The sequence below is a fragment of the Mya arenaria genome, chromosome 5, assembly GCF_026914265.1.
Source record: "Mya arenaria isolate MELC-2E11 chromosome 5, ASM2691426v1".
Classification (NCBI taxonomy): domain Eukaryota; kingdom Metazoa; phylum Mollusca; class Bivalvia; order Myida; family Myidae; genus Mya; species Mya arenaria.
In genome coordinates this window covers 222,057-244,095 of record NC_069126.1, presented here as the reverse complement: position 1 = coordinate 244,095, position 22,039 = coordinate 222,057, and the positions used below count along the sequence as shown (strand labels likewise).

At 33.9% G+C, this 22,039-nt stretch overlaps 1 protein-coding gene across 1 annotated transcript in view; it reads left to right on the top strand.

Moving 5' to 3' along the window:
* The window catches only part of LOC128235179 (hemicentin-1-like), a 52,141-nt gene that overhangs the window by 11,253 nt on the left and 18,849 nt on the right, over window positions 1–22,039 (top strand). Inside the window, exons 2-8 of the mRNA XM_052949925.1 lie at window positions 2,204–2,255; window positions 4,570–4,881; window positions 9,658–9,954; window positions 13,123–13,410; window positions 13,656–13,943; window positions 20,710–20,988; window positions 21,133–21,411. Coding sequence (XP_052805885.1) covers window positions 2,204–2,255; window positions 4,570–4,881; window positions 9,658–9,954; window positions 13,123–13,410; window positions 13,656–13,943; window positions 20,710–20,988; window positions 21,133–21,411 — 1,795 coding nt within the window. The remainder of the gene's footprint in view (window positions 1–2,203; window positions 2,256–4,569; window positions 4,882–9,657; window positions 9,955–13,122; window positions 13,411–13,655; window positions 13,944–20,709; window positions 20,989–21,132; window positions 21,412–22,039) is intronic.

Genomic DNA, 22,039 nt, shown 5'->3' with positions numbered 1-22,039 from the left:
AATTTAGTTATGTACATTACATGATGTGACATTTAAACAATCGAAAGCAATAACAATGAAAATTGAAATTATTAAAAAAAAACCCAATCATTTCTTTCTTATTTATATAACCTCCATTAATAACGATGACTCTGTGATTAAAATAGAAAAAAAACAATAATGCGGTTGTTCACATTTTAACGATTTTCATCTTTGATTTGGATTTTAGCTCTTAAAATTAATAAATGTCCGTAATGTTTAAATGGCCGCCAGAGCATCCATTTTAAGGCTATTGATTTTCTCTTTGCAAATAACAAATATATTGTGAATATATTCACACTTGTTCCGGCTTTTCTACCAAGTATACGATTTTGCAAAAAAAATGCTTTAAGACGATCCCAACTTAAAAATTATGACATTGAAACACAGTAAAATCAAATAGATATTTGTCATAAACGCGGTTTTTGGTTTAATTAACAAACACTGTCGTCTTAACGTCAATGATTTTATAAAATTTAAGTCAATAGTATGCATGCAAAACAATCAATCATATGTTGCTTGCACGCTTAGTATCTGGTAATTTGGCGAGCCTCGTTAGTTCCATCAGGTCTTATTTTGCGTCAGCAGCAGAAGCAAATGAAAAAAATCATAGATTGTATATTGACACATGGGAATATTTTCCGGGAATCTCATAATTATTAAAAACGCTGTAGAGCTCAACACGATGATATGACATGAAAGCTATTTTGTTATGTTTTTTGTCGACTTTATAGATAAAAGTGGTGTTTGTTATGCAAGTTAAATTTAAATCTAAACTTGATACAATGCATTCAGGAACATTCCAGCATGGTTATACAACAAGGTGTCGTCGACGATTTTAAATCTCAAGCAATGAAGAAGCCAAGTCTATTTAGAAGAAGGAATTATTGTAACTGTCCTTCAGTTGTGATATTAGATAAGCCCGTTTGGATTTCTTTAGTATGTGTTGGTATTTTATTGATTCCCTTGAAAAAACTTTGTGTCATTTTAGGGTATGCCTGACATTTTTATTTCAAGCTTTAAAACATATAACATTATCAAACATTGTGATTTTGATATTTTATAATGCCACTGAATTATTTTCCTAACAGAAAAAAATATATATGTTCGAAACAATGACATCAAACTTTATTTTATAGATTTGTGTTTATATGAATAATCCCCATAGAAACAGATCCCTGTATAAGTACAAGCTGAATGTGTACTCTTGGGAATGCGCCATTTAACATAGGGGATTTTAATATTCACATCGGGCAAGCCGACTTCGGGTATGCTTTTGTACAACTGATAATAACCATTGAGCTTGTATATTACATGTCGTATACGAGTATACATATGAGATATACGTCAATTGCTCAGAATTGTTGGTGTTGAAAATTGAAGAATACCGTTTGCAAGTATTTCTGATTGGCAAACTTAAACCGGACGCTACATATTGATCAAACTAAGTCTGGATCTTTGCAAGAAAGTAATTTTGATATAAGAGGAATTCGCTTCTCATTGTTGTTCTTTGTTATCACTTGAATGTATCGCAGGATGTATTTGCTTAATAAAGACACAAATCACCGAATGATTGAAGGTAAGGCAAAAGGAAAACGCTGAAACAAATATTTGAATTGATTAGAAATAACTTTTTTTTTTTTAAATTGCTGTACGAAATATGCTGTTTCAAAAACATAATTTTAAATTAGAAATTGATAAGTCGATAAAAAGCGACTAATCGTGTAAGCTAAAAATCATTGGCAATCGAGTTAGGAACCTCATATACTCTGTATCTCTTACATTACGTAAATATTATATTTTTAAACCATGATACCGAACTGATAATTCAATAAAAATACTTCCGGTAGCTAATCTAAGAGCAGAAAAAGATCCGGGATACTTTAAATTAAGTAAGTTCTACTGCATACAGACTATCAGTTCAAAATAAAATAATAATATCCCAGAAACGATAAGTTTTGTTGAAGATACCAATTCAAACACATTATGAAAATAATGAAAGGTTCAATTAGAAATTAAACAATAAATCATACTGAACATTAAAAAAATATTTTGTTTTTGTCGTTTCATTATCCAACAAAAGATAATTCTTAGCATGTAGTCTATAAACGGTATGTTCTGTCTGTTTCTTGTTATATATCCAGGCTCCGATTTAAATATTTTAGTATTTGGATTGTCATTTTAGGTCGTCCGATGGAACGTCCTTTACTTAATGCTGACGATTGCCAGAACTCAAGGTAATTTTACATATGTTTAATTTACATTTGACTGGTCATTCCATGGCGTTATCTAACAATCCCTGATAAACATACCTCGTTTTTTATATATATATAGTATCTATGCACTGTGCTCTTTGGGGAAATTTGAGCTGTTCTTCTATGTTTCTTGTTTGTGCTTTTTTATGTTCTATGTCTTTGGCGTTTACACAGTGCCATTAAACCGGTTTTATGTTTAAAACTTTTGGTACTGAGCTTGTTTCTGTAGTTTTCGCATACATATCGACTATATTCCTCTTAACATTATGTATGGAATGACTATATGAACCACTCTCCTTTAACCAGTAATATGTCAGAAATATTACAGATCACTTAGGGTCTCCTTGCATTGTAGTGACCGACCTAAACGTACACAAAGACTATTGTTATATTTGGTATGTTGACTCCATTATTTTTTTGTTCAAACCCGGCCCAGAGAGTAACTGTTAAAAAGTCAGACTCACATGTCACGTTTGTACTTTGCTTGATGTAAGTAAACATCTCGCGTTAACATCAACGTTGAAACCAGAGTTTATTTTTTTCGTCCGTGCTATATTTAAATTATGCCTTAAAGATTTTCAAAAAAATACCCCATATTTTTTACATCAACATAACTTACCCCAAAAGCTATACATTCACAGATGAGAAAATGACAAAAGCTATACATTCACAGATGAGAAAATGACAATTAATACAACAAGGTTTTCAAAATAAACATTTATATCTAGTTTATGTAAGTCTTAAAATAAATTATATAAAATGAATACCATATCACCAAGTAACCCTTATTTTAACCATCAAAATTAATGGTAAAAAATATATCGCGTCACACTGGCGATGTAAGTATTTATGAATATTGGTTCTGCATTGATGTGAACTAACTTTAGTAACGGTACGTTGTAATTAGGGGTACTAGTAGGGAAAACGCAACAATAGCGGAAAATAATACCGAAAGAACCAACTAACCGGGATATAATGAACCTGATGAAAATTGAGATTCAAAAAGGGAACTTTGAGAAGGACATAAATAAGTCATGGGTGGCTTTGGATGCGCGAGTGAAGGTAGACGAGCGGTTAATGTGTCTGGATGAAACAGTGGACGGGGCGAATAATCATGCGGTTGCTCATGGGAGAGGATGCAGAAGCTCGAGAAAGAGTATGGTTTCAGTCCCGTGATTACAGCTACCCCCTTATCAACATCATGGATACATGTAGGTGTGTGTGAGGGGTGTCGTAGAACGGGCATTATGGGGTCTTAATACAGCGGAGGATTACCCACAGGCGGGATGTCAACAAGGCAGCTGAGACCACCAATTGAAGCAGTCTATACAGCGTAGTAAAATATAATGTTTTTTTTTCAGCGAGACCTAACCAATTATTAAAACGCATACATTTTACTCCAACTCAGTGTATTCAATAGAAATGCTAGTGCGTCTTCTTTACAATTTCCCATGAATAAATGTCTATCAATAAATTATTAGCTGAAATAGCGAGCCAAAGGGTAATAAACGCCAATAATGGACTTCATTCATTTGGGTTTAAGTTATAAGATCCATCTCGACCAATCAACATAGACGTTACAGAGGCAGTTAAGCACAAACTATTTCAGTTTCATATTCAAAGAATATAACACACCCCCTGTGAAAACGGAAGCAAACGTCTTTAGCTAGCGCCCGAAAACATCTAAAAATATATGAATCCAAACTTCTTTGGAGAATCAAACGTTACTGAATAAAAAAAGCATTAATATCAAATAATTACAATGTAAATAAATATTTATTTTTTTTCAACATAGTTTTAGTACCAACTGACAAGGTAGTGTTGAGTTGTGGGCCTTGATTGACCAGTAATTGTTTATTTGTACTTATGACTGCTACATAAAAGTATCACCACAACTGAGCAAAAACATCTATGTGATCATTTGAAAAGCTGATAAATATATCTCACAGATCCCAGTATGCAAAAATAGGTTTATTTACCAAGAGCTTACGGGTATTGGAAGTTGAGCCGGGACCAATAACGCATTATAGCACATTAATAAAAAAGAGGAGGTTAAATAACTCTTAGTCGTCTCAAATCTTTGTTGAAGATTTATTTCTTTAAAAAATCACTTTCATTTGTAATATAAGGATTGTGTGTGTGTGTGTGTGTGTGTCTGACACAAACGTAACTATAATTAAGCTGCTTCTGCATTTCTAAGTATTCATAGTTGATAAAAAGCTAAGAACCCATTTAGGATTTGATACAGTCTAGATAAATATGTGTCGTTACTATTAAACGTTTTATTCGATTTCAGGTGATTTGTTGCTGATATCTGACAAACAGTATGCACAGCTACACGGTGATATAACGTTAATCTGTAACACGAGTGATAGTGTTACGTCGGCTGAGTTTAAAAGAGATACCAACAATGTTGGAAAATGCACAATATTTAATTGTGAGACAGAGAATAGAGAAAAGTTCGATGTGAACAAAACTACAACGCCTGTAGTATACAACATATTTACCTTAACGGTAAAATATTTTGATGAGACCGACGAAGGCTTGTACACTTGCGTTAATAGTGATAATAAAAGCCAGTACTCTGAAATATATATCACGTATGCAGGTAACATTATTTTGTATGTCCTATAAAAATATAATATGAAAACAACTTAGTGATAAATGTGCTTGATTAATAAAATATCTTAAGATCGATATATACAATTCAAAGAATAGTCATTGAAAAAAACAAAAAAAGGAAATTCGTATTTGTTTCATCCTCTCAGTTGTTTAACCAACAACTTAAAAATGAATTCAATATTGCTTATGATCAATGTATATTTTAGATTTGTTGACAAAAAAGTATTTTCAAAGTAACCGATAGATGCATATGTATGGTAAGCTCATCCATGTGGCGGGGAGTTACGATGTCAATGTTCCGTTGTCCGTATACATTGTGTTAGTTTCGCACGCCGTTTGACATCGAAACCGAATGATATATTGGTGTTAAGTTATGACGTCCAACTGATGTCAGACCTGTTTCTACAAATGGCGTTAGAAATCACAACACAATACACATGTGCGTCAAGCATGAGTAGGACTTGCTCGAAAACACTGGCGATTTACTTTAGAACTCACTTTTGGCACTTACTTTACCGAAAAGTATATTCAAACTCAATATGTTGAAGATGGTGTATTTATAAAAACTGAAGGGAAAAAAATGATATTGTACAATAAGACTTGCAATGCTTATTAAATGTCATATATGTAATATATTTGTGATGAAATAAGCAACACAAATATATTCCAAGTTATCTATTACAAAGACACGTGTCTGTTTTGTATTGCATTTTATAAGAATATTGTGTTTAAATCAAATAAGTTCGTCGTCATAGTTTATTTTGTCAAGCTCAGTCTAAGACATTTTACCTGAAAACATGATAACACCAGCTGTCTTAATAAAAATGCTTCCATTACGTTGCATTTCTTCATAGCTACAACATTGTGTTGGTTTAACGCTTTATATAAAACGCTTGAGGATATCTTAATCATATAACACGATTGTAATTAGAATATATAATAAGATTATTATATGAACATGATATATATCATTCGAAATTCAAAGCGCTATTTAAATATGATATAAAGCATACTTGTACAACATAAGATAACTTTCATCAGATTCCGGTTCTAAAAAGTAGCTTCCACACTATATCTTGTTCCCTAAAATATCAAGTATTTTTGTTTTCGAAACATAACTCCTTGACAGTACTCGCACCATAAATTGAATAGTTGAAGTCCAAAATATGCTATTGTGTTAGGTGCGTGATGTTAGCCGGAAAGCCGGACAGCGGGAAGATAACTCCGGCCGGAGAAAAAAGTTTCCGGCCGGAGAATAGTTTTCCGGCCGAAAAATATATTCGCCAGCCGGAAATTTTATTCTCCGGACGGAAAACTGCTCCCGCCGTAAATATTGTTTATTCATTATTTTTTATCCCAAACACTTTATTTTAGCAATGCATAAATATAACCTTTGTATGGAATGGGTTCCGCACATATGTCACCCAATATAGGTCACCACACAGGAAATCTTACTTAAAGCACACGCAAAATTGTCCAAATCAATACAAACTCGTTTTCTGGCTTTTTCTGTAGCACACTAGAATAAAGGAGTTGGAGCACCACCTAGTTAGAATATTGAGGACACTTTCATCTACCACCCCATATAGGTCACCATTCTTATAGGTCTCCACTTTTGGGAAACTTGTTAACGCGTTTAAAACACTCGCAAAGTTACACCTAAAACTTTAGGAAACCCGTTACCTGCTTGGTGTGATATTCGCTGGTCTGGTACTCACTAGGGTGGATTAGACGGAGTACCACCTGAAGTAGGGAACACACCCACCTACCACCCAATATAGGTCAACACTGTGGTAAATTCAGTCACTCGTTTAAAACACTCGCAAAGTTGGACCTAAAAAAGTAGAAAACTACATTTTAGGGTACATGCAATTACTAAATAACACACAATATCTCGCTATCTCACTGAAAGTAGAATGGTCCCAAAACAAAATAAAATAACGTTTTCCGGCATGGTCTGTTAATCACTAGATCAAATTAGGCCAAGTACTGCCTATTAAGTGTATTGGAGGACACATCAACCTACTACCCATATAGGTCATACATCTTGAAAAACTCGTAAAATTGGTTTAAGGTACTCGCAAAATTGGGTAAACACGACAAAAAAGTTGGTTCTGGAACTCATTAGAGTGAGGTGTTCCTACCACACCATGTGGGTCTCTACTGTGGGAAAACATGTTAACTCATTGAAATCACTTGCAAAGACTCCATGACTCGACAGATAACCCGTTTCCGACTTTGTCTTGTGTACTCACTAGAGTGAAAAATACCTACCACACCATTTAAGTCACAATTGAGATTCGTTGATTCATTTAAGGCTCGTGGAATGTAGGCGGTAAAACAAGAAAAAAGTTTTCTGGCTGGGTATGGTACTTGCTAGGATGACGTAAGCGGAGTACCACCAAACAGGTGATGTTGACCAAGGCCAACCAGAAAACTAGATTGTGTCGATTCGGTGACAGTTTAGCGTTTTATGTTAGTGAGATGTCTCTGTGGGGCGACCTACATTTGGTGGCATGTGGTTGTGAACCCTTCCACACAAAGGTTATCTTTGCGAATTGTATTTGAGATAAACATATCTAGACGGATCAATTATATCCTCCAGCGAGAGAATAACTTTTCCGGCCGGGGAAATCTTCCCACTGTCCGGCTGTCCGGCTAGCTTTACGCACCTCATTTTGTTACTTACTATATGTAGTTGCATACGTGTTAATAGATTTTAACATATTATTTTGGAAAATAAGTAACAAGTCATGATTATTACTAGACCTAGCTTATTAAAAACAAACCAAAACATCAACGGCCTTTTAATTGTATTTTAATTCCTGTGATATATACGCGTAAATTGTAGATTGTTTTCGTTCGGAAGAGTAAATTGGATTAAATATCAAAGAATAGATGCTAATTGCATTGATCGGACATAGGTTTCAATTTTGTTATATAAATAAAAAATACAAAATACCCATCTGCAATACCGCGGCGCACTTCGGAACAATGTCATGACGTTGACGTTATGGGCGTTATTGTTTCTCAAAATACTCTCCACTCTCTTGGACACATTTCTGATGGCGGACGACCCATTTCCGGTACACCTCTGTAAACCATGTCTCGGACAGGGACGCGAACGATGACTGGACTGCGCTGCGGAGCTCTGCCAGACATTCGAAACGTCTCCCGCGAAGATCGGCCTTCAGTCTTGGAAAAATCGCGAAGTCCATAGGTGCGAGGTCAGGTGAGTACGGCGAATGATTGAGACGCTCAAATCCTAAAAAGTCAATCGTCATCAGTGTTTCCTGTGCACGGTGGGCCGGGGCGTTATCTTGGTGAAAGATGAGATTCTCGATCTCAACATCCGGGCGCTTCTTCTGGATGGCGTGAACGAGATCACGGCGCAGAACCTGTGAACAAATTAAAATAAAATTAGGGAATTAATCATAAAAGAAACAAACATGAAACACTTTACTATTTTTGTAAATAAGCATTTATTTAAAATATAATATTTAAATCCAACTAATAAAACAATATTTTTAGACTTTTAATACTGTTTACCTTCTGATAATAACCCGCGTTGACGGTCTTGTCAGTGGGGATGGCATGTGACAGGAGTATGCCCCGGTGATCCATGAAGACGAGGAACATCACTTTTTTCGCTGACTTGATGACCTATGCTTTCTTTGGTGGCGGTGAAGAGGGTCGTTTCCATACCATTGACTCAGCTTTTGTTTCAGGGTCATAGAAGTGTAGCCATGTTTCATCGCACGTGACGATTTTATTTTAGAAATGGTCGCCTTCTCTGGCGTGACGTGCCAGAAAGCACTGTGACGTTTCCACGCGCACGTTTTTTTTCATTTTCCGACAAAAGTCGCGGCACCCATCGTGCTGAGACTTTCCTCATTCCCAGATCGTTTGTAATTATTTTATTCATTGTGCCGTGCGATAAATCAAACATATCTGCAAGTTCGTCGATGCTTCTTCGTCTGTCGGTAGAAAGCTCGGACGGTCTTCCTGCTCGTTTGTCATCGTTGATGTCCTCTCTCCCATTTGAAAATCTCCCGTGCCACTTGTAAACTAAACTTCGCTTACATGATTGTCCGGTGTTTCCCTGGTTTATGAACTTGAGCGTGTCGGTGGGCGTCATTCCGACTCTAACGCAATGCTTAATGACAGCCCGCTTCTCAACGTTATCCATTGACGTCATTTACTTGAAGATAATCCTAGTGTGGGTATTTTAAAAGGTCAGCGCACCGTTGTTGTTTATGGTATGACGTCAAAACTTCGTATATACATGATCGACACGTCAAAGTGACGTCAGTAAAAGTCTTGCCTGAATCACACGCTCTTTTCCCGCAAAAATGACGTACTTTATATAACATTGTTATGTTAGATACAGCGCCATTTCAAAGTGCGCCGCGGTGTTGACAGTATATAATAATAAATCAATATAAAATATTTAAAATATGAAATAAGTTAGTAATTAATTTCCGTATTTATTAAATCATATGTGAAATATGATGTTAAAAACAATTAAAGAAAAAAAAGATGTACAATAAGCGACAAAAAGGGGTCGTTCACGACCTTATTGACTCCCCCTCGTATATAAATATATATATATATATATATATATATATATATATATATATATATATATATATATATCCATATCTTATCACTTTTTAAAACAGTAAAGACGAGCATATGGAAATATATGAATTTTCATTCCTTACTAAATACTGGCAACGTGAATCATTATTTCATATTTCAGTTGACATCACGTCAGTGACACTTACTCCTAAGACGGACCCTCTATCTGTGATTGAATACGTCCCGCAACATTTTCGCTGCGTTACGTCAACGTGTCGTCCGGTGGCCACAGTAATGTGGTACCTGGGCTCCACCCAACTCACTTTTGGAATTGAGTCCAATACCTCAAACTACGTCACTACCAGTACACTTGAATTTACCCCACAGAAAAACCACACGGGCATGATACTCAACTGTCGAGGAGATAATGGTGGTCAGCTACTTTCATCTGATGACAAACCTAGGCTTAACGTTCTTTGTAAGTTTATTTTAACATTAGCGCTTAATTGTACTCGAAATGTTTCATTACGTTTTTAAAGTGAGACAAACTAAGGATAATCAATCTGTAACTCGTAGTTTAGTAGCATACAACGGTGTGAGTGATCTATTAAGAAAGGTGTCCGCCTCTCACCCAATACCAGAAAACGGACTCGAGCGTGATTGAATCGGCTGTCAGCTGTCTTTATAATAGAGGTTAAGAAATAAGTATAAAGTTAACTTAATAACACTACTCACACTAAACAGCGATTGCTACTAGTTGTATATTACCATTGAATTTGGACATATGTGATTATGGGTGTCTGATTGTCTGCATGGGTAAAGTATCACACAAAGCATATGGAAGGGTGTTTAAGCAAATATTACGTGCTTTCGGGTTTGTCGATATTGCTTGTTTGCATCCCGTATTGCTGGCTTCGTGAAATGTGTTCCTTGAATGTGTATATATGTATTCTGAATTATTTTGCGGGCAATAATTAATTAAGTCATTACTTTTTTTGATAAAACCATGCTAATCTATCTCATATTCTGCTTATTCCAGCTATCTTTAGGCTTACATTCATGCCTAAATTACTTGATTAGTTTTTCAATATTCAACATGAATGATAAATGACAGTAATTGTTTAATTGTTAAGGATATACACTATTATGGTTACATTGATGTCCGTTCTAATTTCTGAAATAGGGCATATGACCGCTTGAGTGCACATCAGTCATGGCCATTGATGTCTGTGCTCAAGTCTTGAACATAGTGATGCGACTGCCTGGGCAGTCTATCAAGGTCCATTTTCTTATTAATTAGCTCTAAATGTTGCCAGGATATAATTATTTATCTCAGCCGCGGTCCCTGAATTCGACGCTGAACATTCCGGTGCATAATTATCTAAAGTCCTGAAATTAGAAAAATAACTGAATACGTATGATATGCTACAGAAAATGGGAAACAATTAAAATAATGTTTATATATATATATATATATATATATATATATATATATATATATATATATATATATATATTTGTGTGTGCAGGGGCAGTAAATATTACTTAACCCTATTAATGGTCTAAGTCATATTTAGATATTGTATGATGTAACACATGCATTGAAATTTTTGAACAGTGGATTGTTGTCTTTCAAAGGTTATATATGAAAAACATTATTATATAAGTTATTGATGTACTCGTGTTAGTTAAGCAACTATTCATCATTCGAAGCAAAAGACGGAGACATCATTCGAAGCCAAAGACGAAAACGTGGCCTCAGTTGCAGAACTAAATATCAAGCATTTACTAAGTTGGGCACATGGTTTAATCCTGTATATATGTATTTTATGTAAAGGGCAATTATAGTTAATTTACTTCTGGTAATATTAAATTCTGAATGACTCTTGCTGAAACATATTTCAACCAAACAAACAAATGGCATCTATTGAACATAAGTATATTTCTAGCAAAGTCAAATGTTTTAAGTTGTTGAACCAATAGGGTATACTTAGTTCAGAATTTATCAAGTAATTACTTAATTATTTTGAGATAATAATTCCAGTCAGACAGTGACCAAAAATGTAAATTCATCGTGTTTTCTCAATATCGAGAGTGACCTTAGTCACTAATGCAAACAATATAACTATATATCATATGAACATTCTTGAGTCATTTCTTGGATTGAGCTTGTTTAAAAATGTAATAATTGTAGTTGCGACTTAAACAATTAACTGCCTGTGTGATAATTGGACACTCTCCAACAATTTTATACTTTCAAATGTTAAAGTCCTTACTTGTGTTTGCATGTATGAAATACATTTTTGTTTTGCTATAATAGTATTTTAATTTGGGTAAAAAGTTTATCCGGAAGAACTATTAGCAAATGAACTAGCCAAAGGGTCTTGACTTATTTAACATATATGTATTTATTCCCTCATGTAAACACTGTGTACCAAGTTGAATGTGATCACCAAAAAGGGTTTCCTAAGTTAAGACCTAAGTTATGGTTTTGGTATGAACATCGCTTGCCACATTAAAGAATGGCTCTACTTATTTTTCTTTGAAAAACAAACAAACAAGCAACAGCAGAACAATTGAGGGATGATCACTGCGCTTTTAATCCGTGTTTTACACGAAGTAATCATTTCGGAAATTGCACAGGGTTAAACTTGGTCAATAAACTTATCAATACAGTTTATCCAGGAGACATAAGCCCTTTAACAAACATTTTAAGGTATTAAGTGTAATAAGTGGGTTTTCACAAGAAAGCGTTATTTTACCAAATTACCAAAGCACAACTTAGAGAGTTATGTGTGTGATTTAAAATTTTAGGAATATAAGCATACTTTTCTTAAAAAGGGTGCATTTAAGCCCGCTTGAAGTCACATACCGGTGAGTTGTTTCTGTTGGCTTATTAATAATCATGATTGGTAGCCAAATATCTAGACCACTGTTGAAATACTTTTATCAGAAAAGTAATATGTAACGGACATCAACCTGAATTATAGATTAAAGAAAACAATCATCTTTAAATATTCAGTCAGAAATACAAACAATCATTTTTGTTAATGGTGAATTAAAAAAAGGAAAAGGAAATTGAAAAGTAATTTAAGGACTTAACTGAAGTATGTGCTATTTTATATAGATTGAGATGATAAATTCCTTTTTTTCACATCGCAGTTTATGTTACACATTTATAACACGTGTTTATTTCGTTCTTAAACTTTATGATTTTATAATAATGGCAAAACCTAATTTACCATCATTTTCGCAAGCAAAAATTAGCTTATGCAATAAAGAAGGCATATGCAAACGTTTAAAACCTAGAGTAGAGTTTTACAATACACCAGCAAAATAAAATAACGTTCATATATTCTTTTTCGTCATACATTAATGTTGGTTGTTTTGTCAATTGCGATTGCAGATGTCGAATCACCGGGTCCAATACATATCTGGCAATATACATTGTAATTTCCCATTTTTTTGTGTTTATTTCAATTGTTTAACAATTAAGCAATGGGTAACTTTCAATCTTAACTGCACCATCTGACGTTACGCTATATGTATAGCACGTTTATCAAATGAAGTCCGGTATGAATGTTGTTGTGACGATGACTGATTACTTGTTGTGAAGCCTTTTAATAAGCTGTGTAATAACTTTCAGATGGACCAAGTGAACCAGTTTGTAAACATGGTGGATTAGCTTTGTCCTCAACTGTAGCAGTAAAAGAAGGCTGGGAGTTCCGCTTAGACTGTAGCAGCGACGGAAATCCGTCTCCAAGCTTTTCCTGGACCCACCCTGGGGATGGACCATCTTATCCTCTCTTCATACGCAGCATCAACAGAACACACGCTGGAATTTTTAGGATACAAGCAAGGAACTCCTTGATTCCATCAAATCAACAGGCAGTTAACCTCACAAAGGACATAAATATTACAGTCGATGTTCAATGTACGGGTATTCTTTTTTATAGCGTATTGGTGTATTTATTTACTACGACTCTTTTTACCATTAATAAATGAAGAGAAAATGTTTTGGTCATCTTATACCTGCACAAATTAGTTTAATTATCAATTTTAGATACGAAATGTAATACTTTTTAATAAACAATATTTACAGCCACATAATAAAAATGAAAACCAAATACCTGTTAGGTTTGCGTAGTATTGTTAAGTTGGGTATATTGATTATCTTAGATCCACCGGATCCACCGAACTGCAGCGTGGGATCGACTGCCATATCAGACCTCGTATCTGCAATACGCGGAAATACTATTACAATCAGCTGCTCCTGTGATAGCAATCCGCCATCCAGATATTCGTGGTCTGTAACTGGAGTATCCACTCCAACTTCTGGACAAAGTTTTGACCTGCTCGTTCAAAATGCGACTACGATAACGTTTACCATAGTAAACAGCATGCAGTTTACAAACAGAAGCACTGAACAGGGGAGACGCGAGTCGTCATTCGACGTCAAAGTTCTATGTAAGTAACTTTTACATATATCATAGACTACAAGTACGTCTTTTTAATGGTTTCGCTTTTCAGCCCAACTAAATCGTTAAGGAAAATATCTGACTGAAGAAATATCTACCTTGCTGTATTTAACTAAAGAAAGTAAGGCTTTCATCCCCCTTTGAGAGATTCCAGGATTGTTCATATTTTTCATATTTTATGCTGTATGACCACTCAGGCGTAGTTTGCCAATTATATGAAGTGCGTTAGACAATTTGAAGTGTTTTGGGTACCAATAATGCGATAAGTATGTTTTCGGAATTTAACGGTGTGAGAAGGAACCGCAGATATTTGGACATTATTCAACCATGGACATCGTGCTAGTCTGATCAGAGTACCAGCTAAAACATGGACAGCTGTTTATCTCTATTAAAATGCATAAAGCAATGTAAATATTGGCATTTAATTAAGGCATATCCTTTCAGAGACTTAAACCCTGAACGAAATTAAAAAGTTAAAAAAGTACAATGAAATTTAGGTTATCGGACCACCTTAACTTAAAGTTTGCTTTATGTAATTACATACATACATACATGCATATCATTTATTCATAAATAATTAATTGTTACAACATTCCTAGCCATGAGGCATAACCCAGTAAACCTTTGGTGTTGGGTCAACGTTGTGCCAACGCTGGACCCCAACATCGGATTAACGTTGAATTATGGTTGGATTTGATTTTTTTATTTGATACCACAACGTTGGATCAACGTTGGGGTACAACCATAATCCAACCATAGCCCAACGTAAATCCAACCATATTCCAACCATTACCCGACGTTTATTTGACCATAACTAGTACTACATACTTGTGCTAACCCAATACTCGGTCGATTAATTAGTATTTTCAGAGTATCTGAATATGATCAATATATGAAATAACTGGACCATAAACAATAAATTATGTTGCATTTAATCTTTATTTTTTTCTATGGCTTGAAGAGTCAGCAGAAATTTATGTTTCTTTGAACAATACAATGGACGTTTTGTATCATGTACTCGAGTACACATTTTCATAAAAAAAATAATAATACAGTAATTAAGGTATACAACAATTGTATAAGTAACTAGAATTTTTACTGAATAACAATTAGACCATATATACAAAATTTGAACAAAACCATGACATTCTCTGTATTGATAATTGAGGCATTACATAGGTAAAACAACACATTAACAAGTAAAACCCCAGATCATTGATACTAAAACCATCACATTTTTTATTACATACCTATATAGGCCTTGTAGGCCTTGTAGGCCTGGGCCTACAACTTTTCTGAAAGTGGCCAAATTCGAATAACCCCGAAATGCATTTAAAACCTCATTGCTACTCAATAACTTTGAACAACTCAACATTTGTTATATTTTAACAAGTCTGTTTATTTAAACAAAGTGCAGGGTGTATTGATTGTTTTTATTGTAATCATTGCAAGTAAAATTAAGTGTGTGTAATGTGCATATAAAAGTCCCCAAACTCACATAAAATCATCGAACCTACAAGTTTTTCAAGGCCCTAGCTACGCACATGAAGGCCATAGCTTTGCACTTACTCGGCCTAGCCGAGTACAGGAAACCTAAGAGCACAATTTCACATGCTCATATTTGTTTTCCTGGAAACTGTTTTGACTCTTAGCTCATACACTTTTGGAGACATGCGCGACACGGCATTGAACACACCATATGCTTCATTTCAGTGGGTAAGATCTGCCTTTTATGCTCCAATTGTCACTTTTAGCTCTTGTTTGTTTATACATGATCTCCATCGCCATTAAATAGGAAAGCCATCTATAAGTATTTTAAAAAAGAATAACATACATATACATATTTTTTTATAAAAACTCCTAATTTTACTGTCAGACTTGTCACTTACAGTTTCTGAAGTTGATAATATGTGTTTGATGCATGTGCAATTATAGGGCTAAATATGATACACTCAATTCAAACATCGCCCTTTCGAAATACATTGTAAAATTATGACCATGTTTTCAACACAGTCCAATCTGACTTGTGTCATGAAATGTGTAGGAAAAGGCATTATTTTACTTATCTATAACATAACCTTTTAAATGACTCATTATGTACCAAATACAATGAATTGCATATAATTCAAGATACATTTTGAAATAAGTGTTTACCTTCAAACCAATTGAGATACTGATTATATCCAGCAAAACAATAGAAATCTTCAAACCTATATGGCTGTGTTTACACCAAAAAAAAAAACGCCTGAACATTTGAAATCCACAGATCGTATTGGCTATTGAGCCTCGATTCTCTGCATAAAAACTGAAATGTTCGGTCTGACCTGAGATTAGCTGATACGCCCAGGCAATGTGTACAGATAAAGCTTGGTCAGTAAACTATTAGATAACCTTGATAAACGACTTGTATTTTAAATTTCTAATGAATACAAAACTGAATTTATGTTCTTGTTTTTCTAAAGAAAGAATAAATATTATTATCTTTATGTGTTTCTTTAAATTCATCAATTAAATAATATTAGTAATACTAATAATACATGTAATAATAATAATAATAATAATAATAATAATAATAATTAATAATAATAATGAAATAAAAAATAATGATAATAATAATAGAAATCAAACATGCAATATTGATAATACAATTGGAAGATGATAATTGCCATAATAATTGATATAATAATTTTATAATCAAAAATGTATTTCATCTTATAAACTTTTTAAACCTTTGATCGCATTATAAAATCATTGAGAGAAATAATTGAAGTCACTATTTACGGCTTAAAAACGAACGAATACGTCAGGTCTGGCCAAAACCATCGTTAATATAATGTCGGACCATAACGTTGGTGTAACATCGGGGCTACGATGTTAACCCGATGTTGGATTATGGTCGCCGACATCGTGATGTAAATCCAACGTTGATACAAAGTTATTCTAACATTTGGTGTTTGCTTGGAACATATAGAACAAATCATCTACAAATCATCGTGAAGAGCAAAGACATAGTCAATAGAGAAGTAAATTATTTGGAATCAAATTATTCTTAATGTTATTAAGTTCTTGATCGTAATAAAAATGCATGAACTTAAAATTTACTTACATTCTACAGTCTTACATTCTGCTGTCTGATGACATAACTGTTATAATATTTTGTTTTGTTTGCAAATGGCAATAATATGGTTTTAGGTAATCTTTTCGTAAATTATTATATTTTGGACATTACCAAAAGGAAATAATGTCCATTTTCGAGGACGTTAGTCTTGCAATATACATATTTTATCTGTTCTTGGGATGCTATGTTGTTTTCCTGTTTCAATTTAAAGGTCATGTGAAGACACTCTAAATTGTGAAAAGGCATTTCTAAAATTATAAGTGTGTATAATATCTAGATATTTTTCTTGCTTAAGTTCATTTTTTTAACCAGCTACACGTGTCTTGTCTGTTTGAATTATTTATACCTGTATTACATGACTGTTTATAGATATCGATTATTCTTTGTTTTAATATTTGGATCAGAATGGTTTGTATATCTTGATTCTGCCTGAACTCTGACATTTAGTTTTTGTCTAATATGTTCTTATCTTGTGTGCCCAATTCAGTCCATTGTAAGTATTATTGTATTCAACGTCACTTCTTGATATTGCATAAGTATTTCTTCTTAGTGATGTATTATTAGATTTTACTATTCTTATCCAATATTTAAGCATTCTTAATTTTCGTTCAATGATCATTAGGTGCCTTCCTCATGCACCGTATAGCGCGGATAGATTGGTGCTTTTTCTGACGTTTAGAAGTTTTCTTAGAAAGTTGCATTGAATTAAGTCAATGTCTATTGCTGGATGATATGAATTTTGATCCGTACTTCATGATTGATACAATGAGACTGTCAAAATATACACCTTGTCTGTGATATTTAGGTTTAGTTGATTGTAAACAATAAACAAATTGTATGAAGCATAAATGGGCTGTTTTTCTATCTGTATTATGCTCGTTTCAATTCTTGAACGACGTTATACCCAAATATTTAAATGATTTGACTATTTCTAGATTTGTGTTATCTATGTTGAAAGTGTACGTAGTTTTTCTCCTTTTTTCGAATATTAATATTTTAGATTGTTTTTAATGTATTTACCTTTAGGTCCCATAATCCACACTACACATTAATTATTTAATTAATTAATAGTTTCAACTTCGCGGTTTTGTGCTGTAAATCTGCAGTACATATTGCATTAAAAACTAACTGAATTATTTTGCTGAATTATTTCTTCATTTCACATTGTATGAGAATTCTTCCTTTTCATTTGAAATTAAGCAATAGCTGGATATTATCAGGAGATTGGTTCAGTATTTGCCGCAGCTGGGAATATATTAATGTATAAGCTTTGTAGGACACATGCGAGTCTGATTCATTATAGGAATGGTAGCAGAAATTGGACCCATTGTTTTGATAATCTGGGCGGGGAGATATGCAAGATACGTATACAAAATATATTTAGCATGGTATTCATGGTCCTGTTTTGGGTTGTGATTGGCTGTCGGTGGGTGGGATTCATGCAATTTGACAGTATATTTAGTCAGTAAGTATAGTGCGAGTGAAAAGAGATGAATGAATTTTGATTTTCTGTAAAGTAAACCTGATAAACTACCAACGTTAAGTTATTTACAGTTTTGTTACATTTTTGCCTTTTTAAATTAGGTTATTTACATGAAATATTGAAAGGTTAGTTACGGGAATTTTTGTAGGCTAGACAACTTCAGGATTTTTTTTTAATGTCATGCAATCTTTTTTTCGAAACTTTATTGTTTGGCTTTAATTTGGTCGTGACTGTACTTGTGCCATAGGTTATTTCAAATAACCGCTTCTATACGTACACTTGCGTTACTTTCTGTTCCATCACATTCTGTTATGTTTAATTGAATTGCGATTTCTGGTTTAATTATGTGAGAACGTAAGATCCCGCGGTCTAGTGAAACCACGAAAAGTTTATCAGTTTAAGGACAATCATGATCTATCGTTTCATGGCATGGAAAATATACATATAAAAGAGCAGTAATACGCATGAAGAAATACATGTATATCCGTGACAATGAATATACAGCGGAGGTAGCCACTCAAAGTATGTCTATAGGAGTAAGAGCACATCGGAGGTCAGTTTGGCTCTGGACATGTATTTCAACCGTAACAATGTGCACAAAGGAACCACATATTGAGAGTGACCTGTGTAAAGTTTCGCTTCATACCAAAAAAAGAAAAACAACAGAATTCTCCAACGGAGACACGTTTTAGCAGCAGACAGCAGCAGGTTTTGTTATAGCGTCAACAGTATAAATGAAGGATTTTTTTTGGATTTTTTAATTCCCCGGCAATTAAGTCTACATATATATTTATGATTGATTTAACTACATTAACTACTTTATTTCATGTTTATCCTTTCTTTGAGACACATACACATGTATATTTGCTATAAGAATGAAGTGCTAAAATTTCGAAACAAATAAATTAATCTCACACCTATTTCAGCTGATACTTGGACATTATCAACTTTTAACTCATACATATTTTTTTACAATATTTCCTTTAAAAGGCCAAGACATTTCTTTGGTTACTTACGAAATAACGCAGCATAATATTGTTAATAAGGGTGGTATTGAATGCGTATATTTCTATTATATGTGAGAAATAAAAACTGTATCATTATGTATAATTTGCTTTCAACACAAACTTTTGGCATAATATTCCATCTATTTTTCGATTAACATATACACGTGTCCAAAACACAAAAAAACCGGAGGGGCAATTTTGTTAGCACGAGTATATTGGTTCCATGGCCAAATGTAGGAAAATGAAACGCGAGATACAATACATCAGTTGTGTCTGGCCCGAGCAGTAATATTTAAAAATATACTTTTTTGCTCCCTCGATATGTAGGCTCCATTTTTTTTGCAAGTTACGTATAGTTACGTATATATTAAGTTTTAAGAAATTGGTTCAAGTCGATTCATTTGACACAAACATTTGTACAAAAAAATAAACATAACTCTCCACGATTCAGACCAAAATGGTTGTATACTTTAGTCCCACCGAGAACACCTATTTTTCACCTCGGAGGAATGACCGGAGCAATAATACCAGACAACATATTGACGAATTCTGACTCATTATTATTATCAATAACACGCTAGCAACATAACAACAACAATAAAATATACAACGATGACAGCAACAACAACAATAACAACAATGCCATCAACCCAGCTACAACATTTGTCATTGACAATTTATTTTGAAACCAAAAGTTCTCAAAAAATTGGTCATTCCAATTTGAATTTATTTTAAACGTCAGGTTCCATAAAAAAATGGGAATGATATCCTGAAAATCATTAAGGAACTGTTTACATTGCATATGCGTTCGCAGGTCCATACACTTCTTCAATTGAACATCTCCCTGTATGTAATATATTTGTTGGATCAGTATTATTTTGATTATAAAGCCCATAATGTCATTTGGATTTTCTTTTTTTTTAAAAACATCAAATGAAAATGGTCGACTTGCTGTGCCAGGCCACTTCATGTTTAAATTAATGCATGTTTTTAACAAACACTACTCTATACTTAAATTGTTAACATTTATCGAGTTAACACTATCATTTGATCATAAATAAGATCTTCTGAAATTATACTTAGTTACATATTGTAATAATGAAGACAAATTACCTTTGATTTAAACCAAAATGCTTGTATAATGTAGACCCACCGAGTACACCTTCTTTTCACTTCGGAGGCCGATTTGGAAAAATAATACCAGACAACACACTGACCGTCATTCGGGGCAAAGTTACCACCGTGATATGTGAGTCCTCTGCCAAACCACCTCCTACCTATACTTGGAATGGAAATAACAATACGCTGACGTTTACGCCTACAGTTGATGAAAACAAAGAGTGCTGTGTTCGCAACAGTATGGTTACGACGGGATACGGAACAGTGTCGGGATACAACTCATCAGTTCTTAAGGTCAATGTTTTATGTAAGTGAAATATGTACGCAATATTTAGTGAAACGACTTTTGTTTTAATCCCCTTCTCATTTTTAATCGATCAGATATATGTATTAAACAATTATTTTTGCGTTCGAAAATTCATATTCAATTAACCACTAATTACTTCGACAGTTGCACCAACTTTTCCTACTTTCCACTTCGGAGGCCGAACCGGAGCAAATATATCAGGAAACTCTTTGTCGGTTATTCGGGGAAACATAACCACCATCACATGCAAGTCCACAGCCAATCCAATGCCAGTCTACACTTGGAATGGAAACAACAGGACGTGGACGTTTACGCCGACAGATGACGAAAATAGAACATGCACGGTGCGCAACAGTATGGTTACTACTGGAAACAAAGCAGTGCCCGGTAACAACTCATCAGTTCTGAACATCAAGATATTGTGTAAGAACCCTTTATATGTATATTCTTAAAATATAGATAATCCGAATTTCACCGTCAATATACAGTAAACATGAACGGTCATACGCACAAATAAAAAAACAATAACCTTGTTCAGCTTTAATTATGCCCACTCTGGCATTAATTATTATCAATAACACGCCAACAACATAACAACAAAAAAATAATAATAAAATACAACGATGACAGCAGCAACAACAATAACAACAATGCCATTAATCCAGCTACAACATTTGGCATAGACAATTTATTTTGAAACCAAAAGTTCTCAAAAAATTGGTCATTCCAATTTGAATTTATTTTAAACGTCAGGTTCCATAAAAAAATAAGAATGATATCCTGAAAATCATCAAGGAACTGTTTACATTGCATATGCGTTCGCAGGTCCATACATTTCTTCAATTGAACATCTCCCTGTATGTAATATATTCATTGGATCAGTATTATTTTGATTATAAAGCCCATAATGTCATTTGGATTTTCTTTTTTTTTAAAAACATCAAATGAAAATGGTCGACTTGCTGTGCCAGGCCACTTCATGTTTAAATTAATACATGTTTTTTAACAAACACTACTCTATACTTAAATTGTTAACATTTATCGAGTTAAC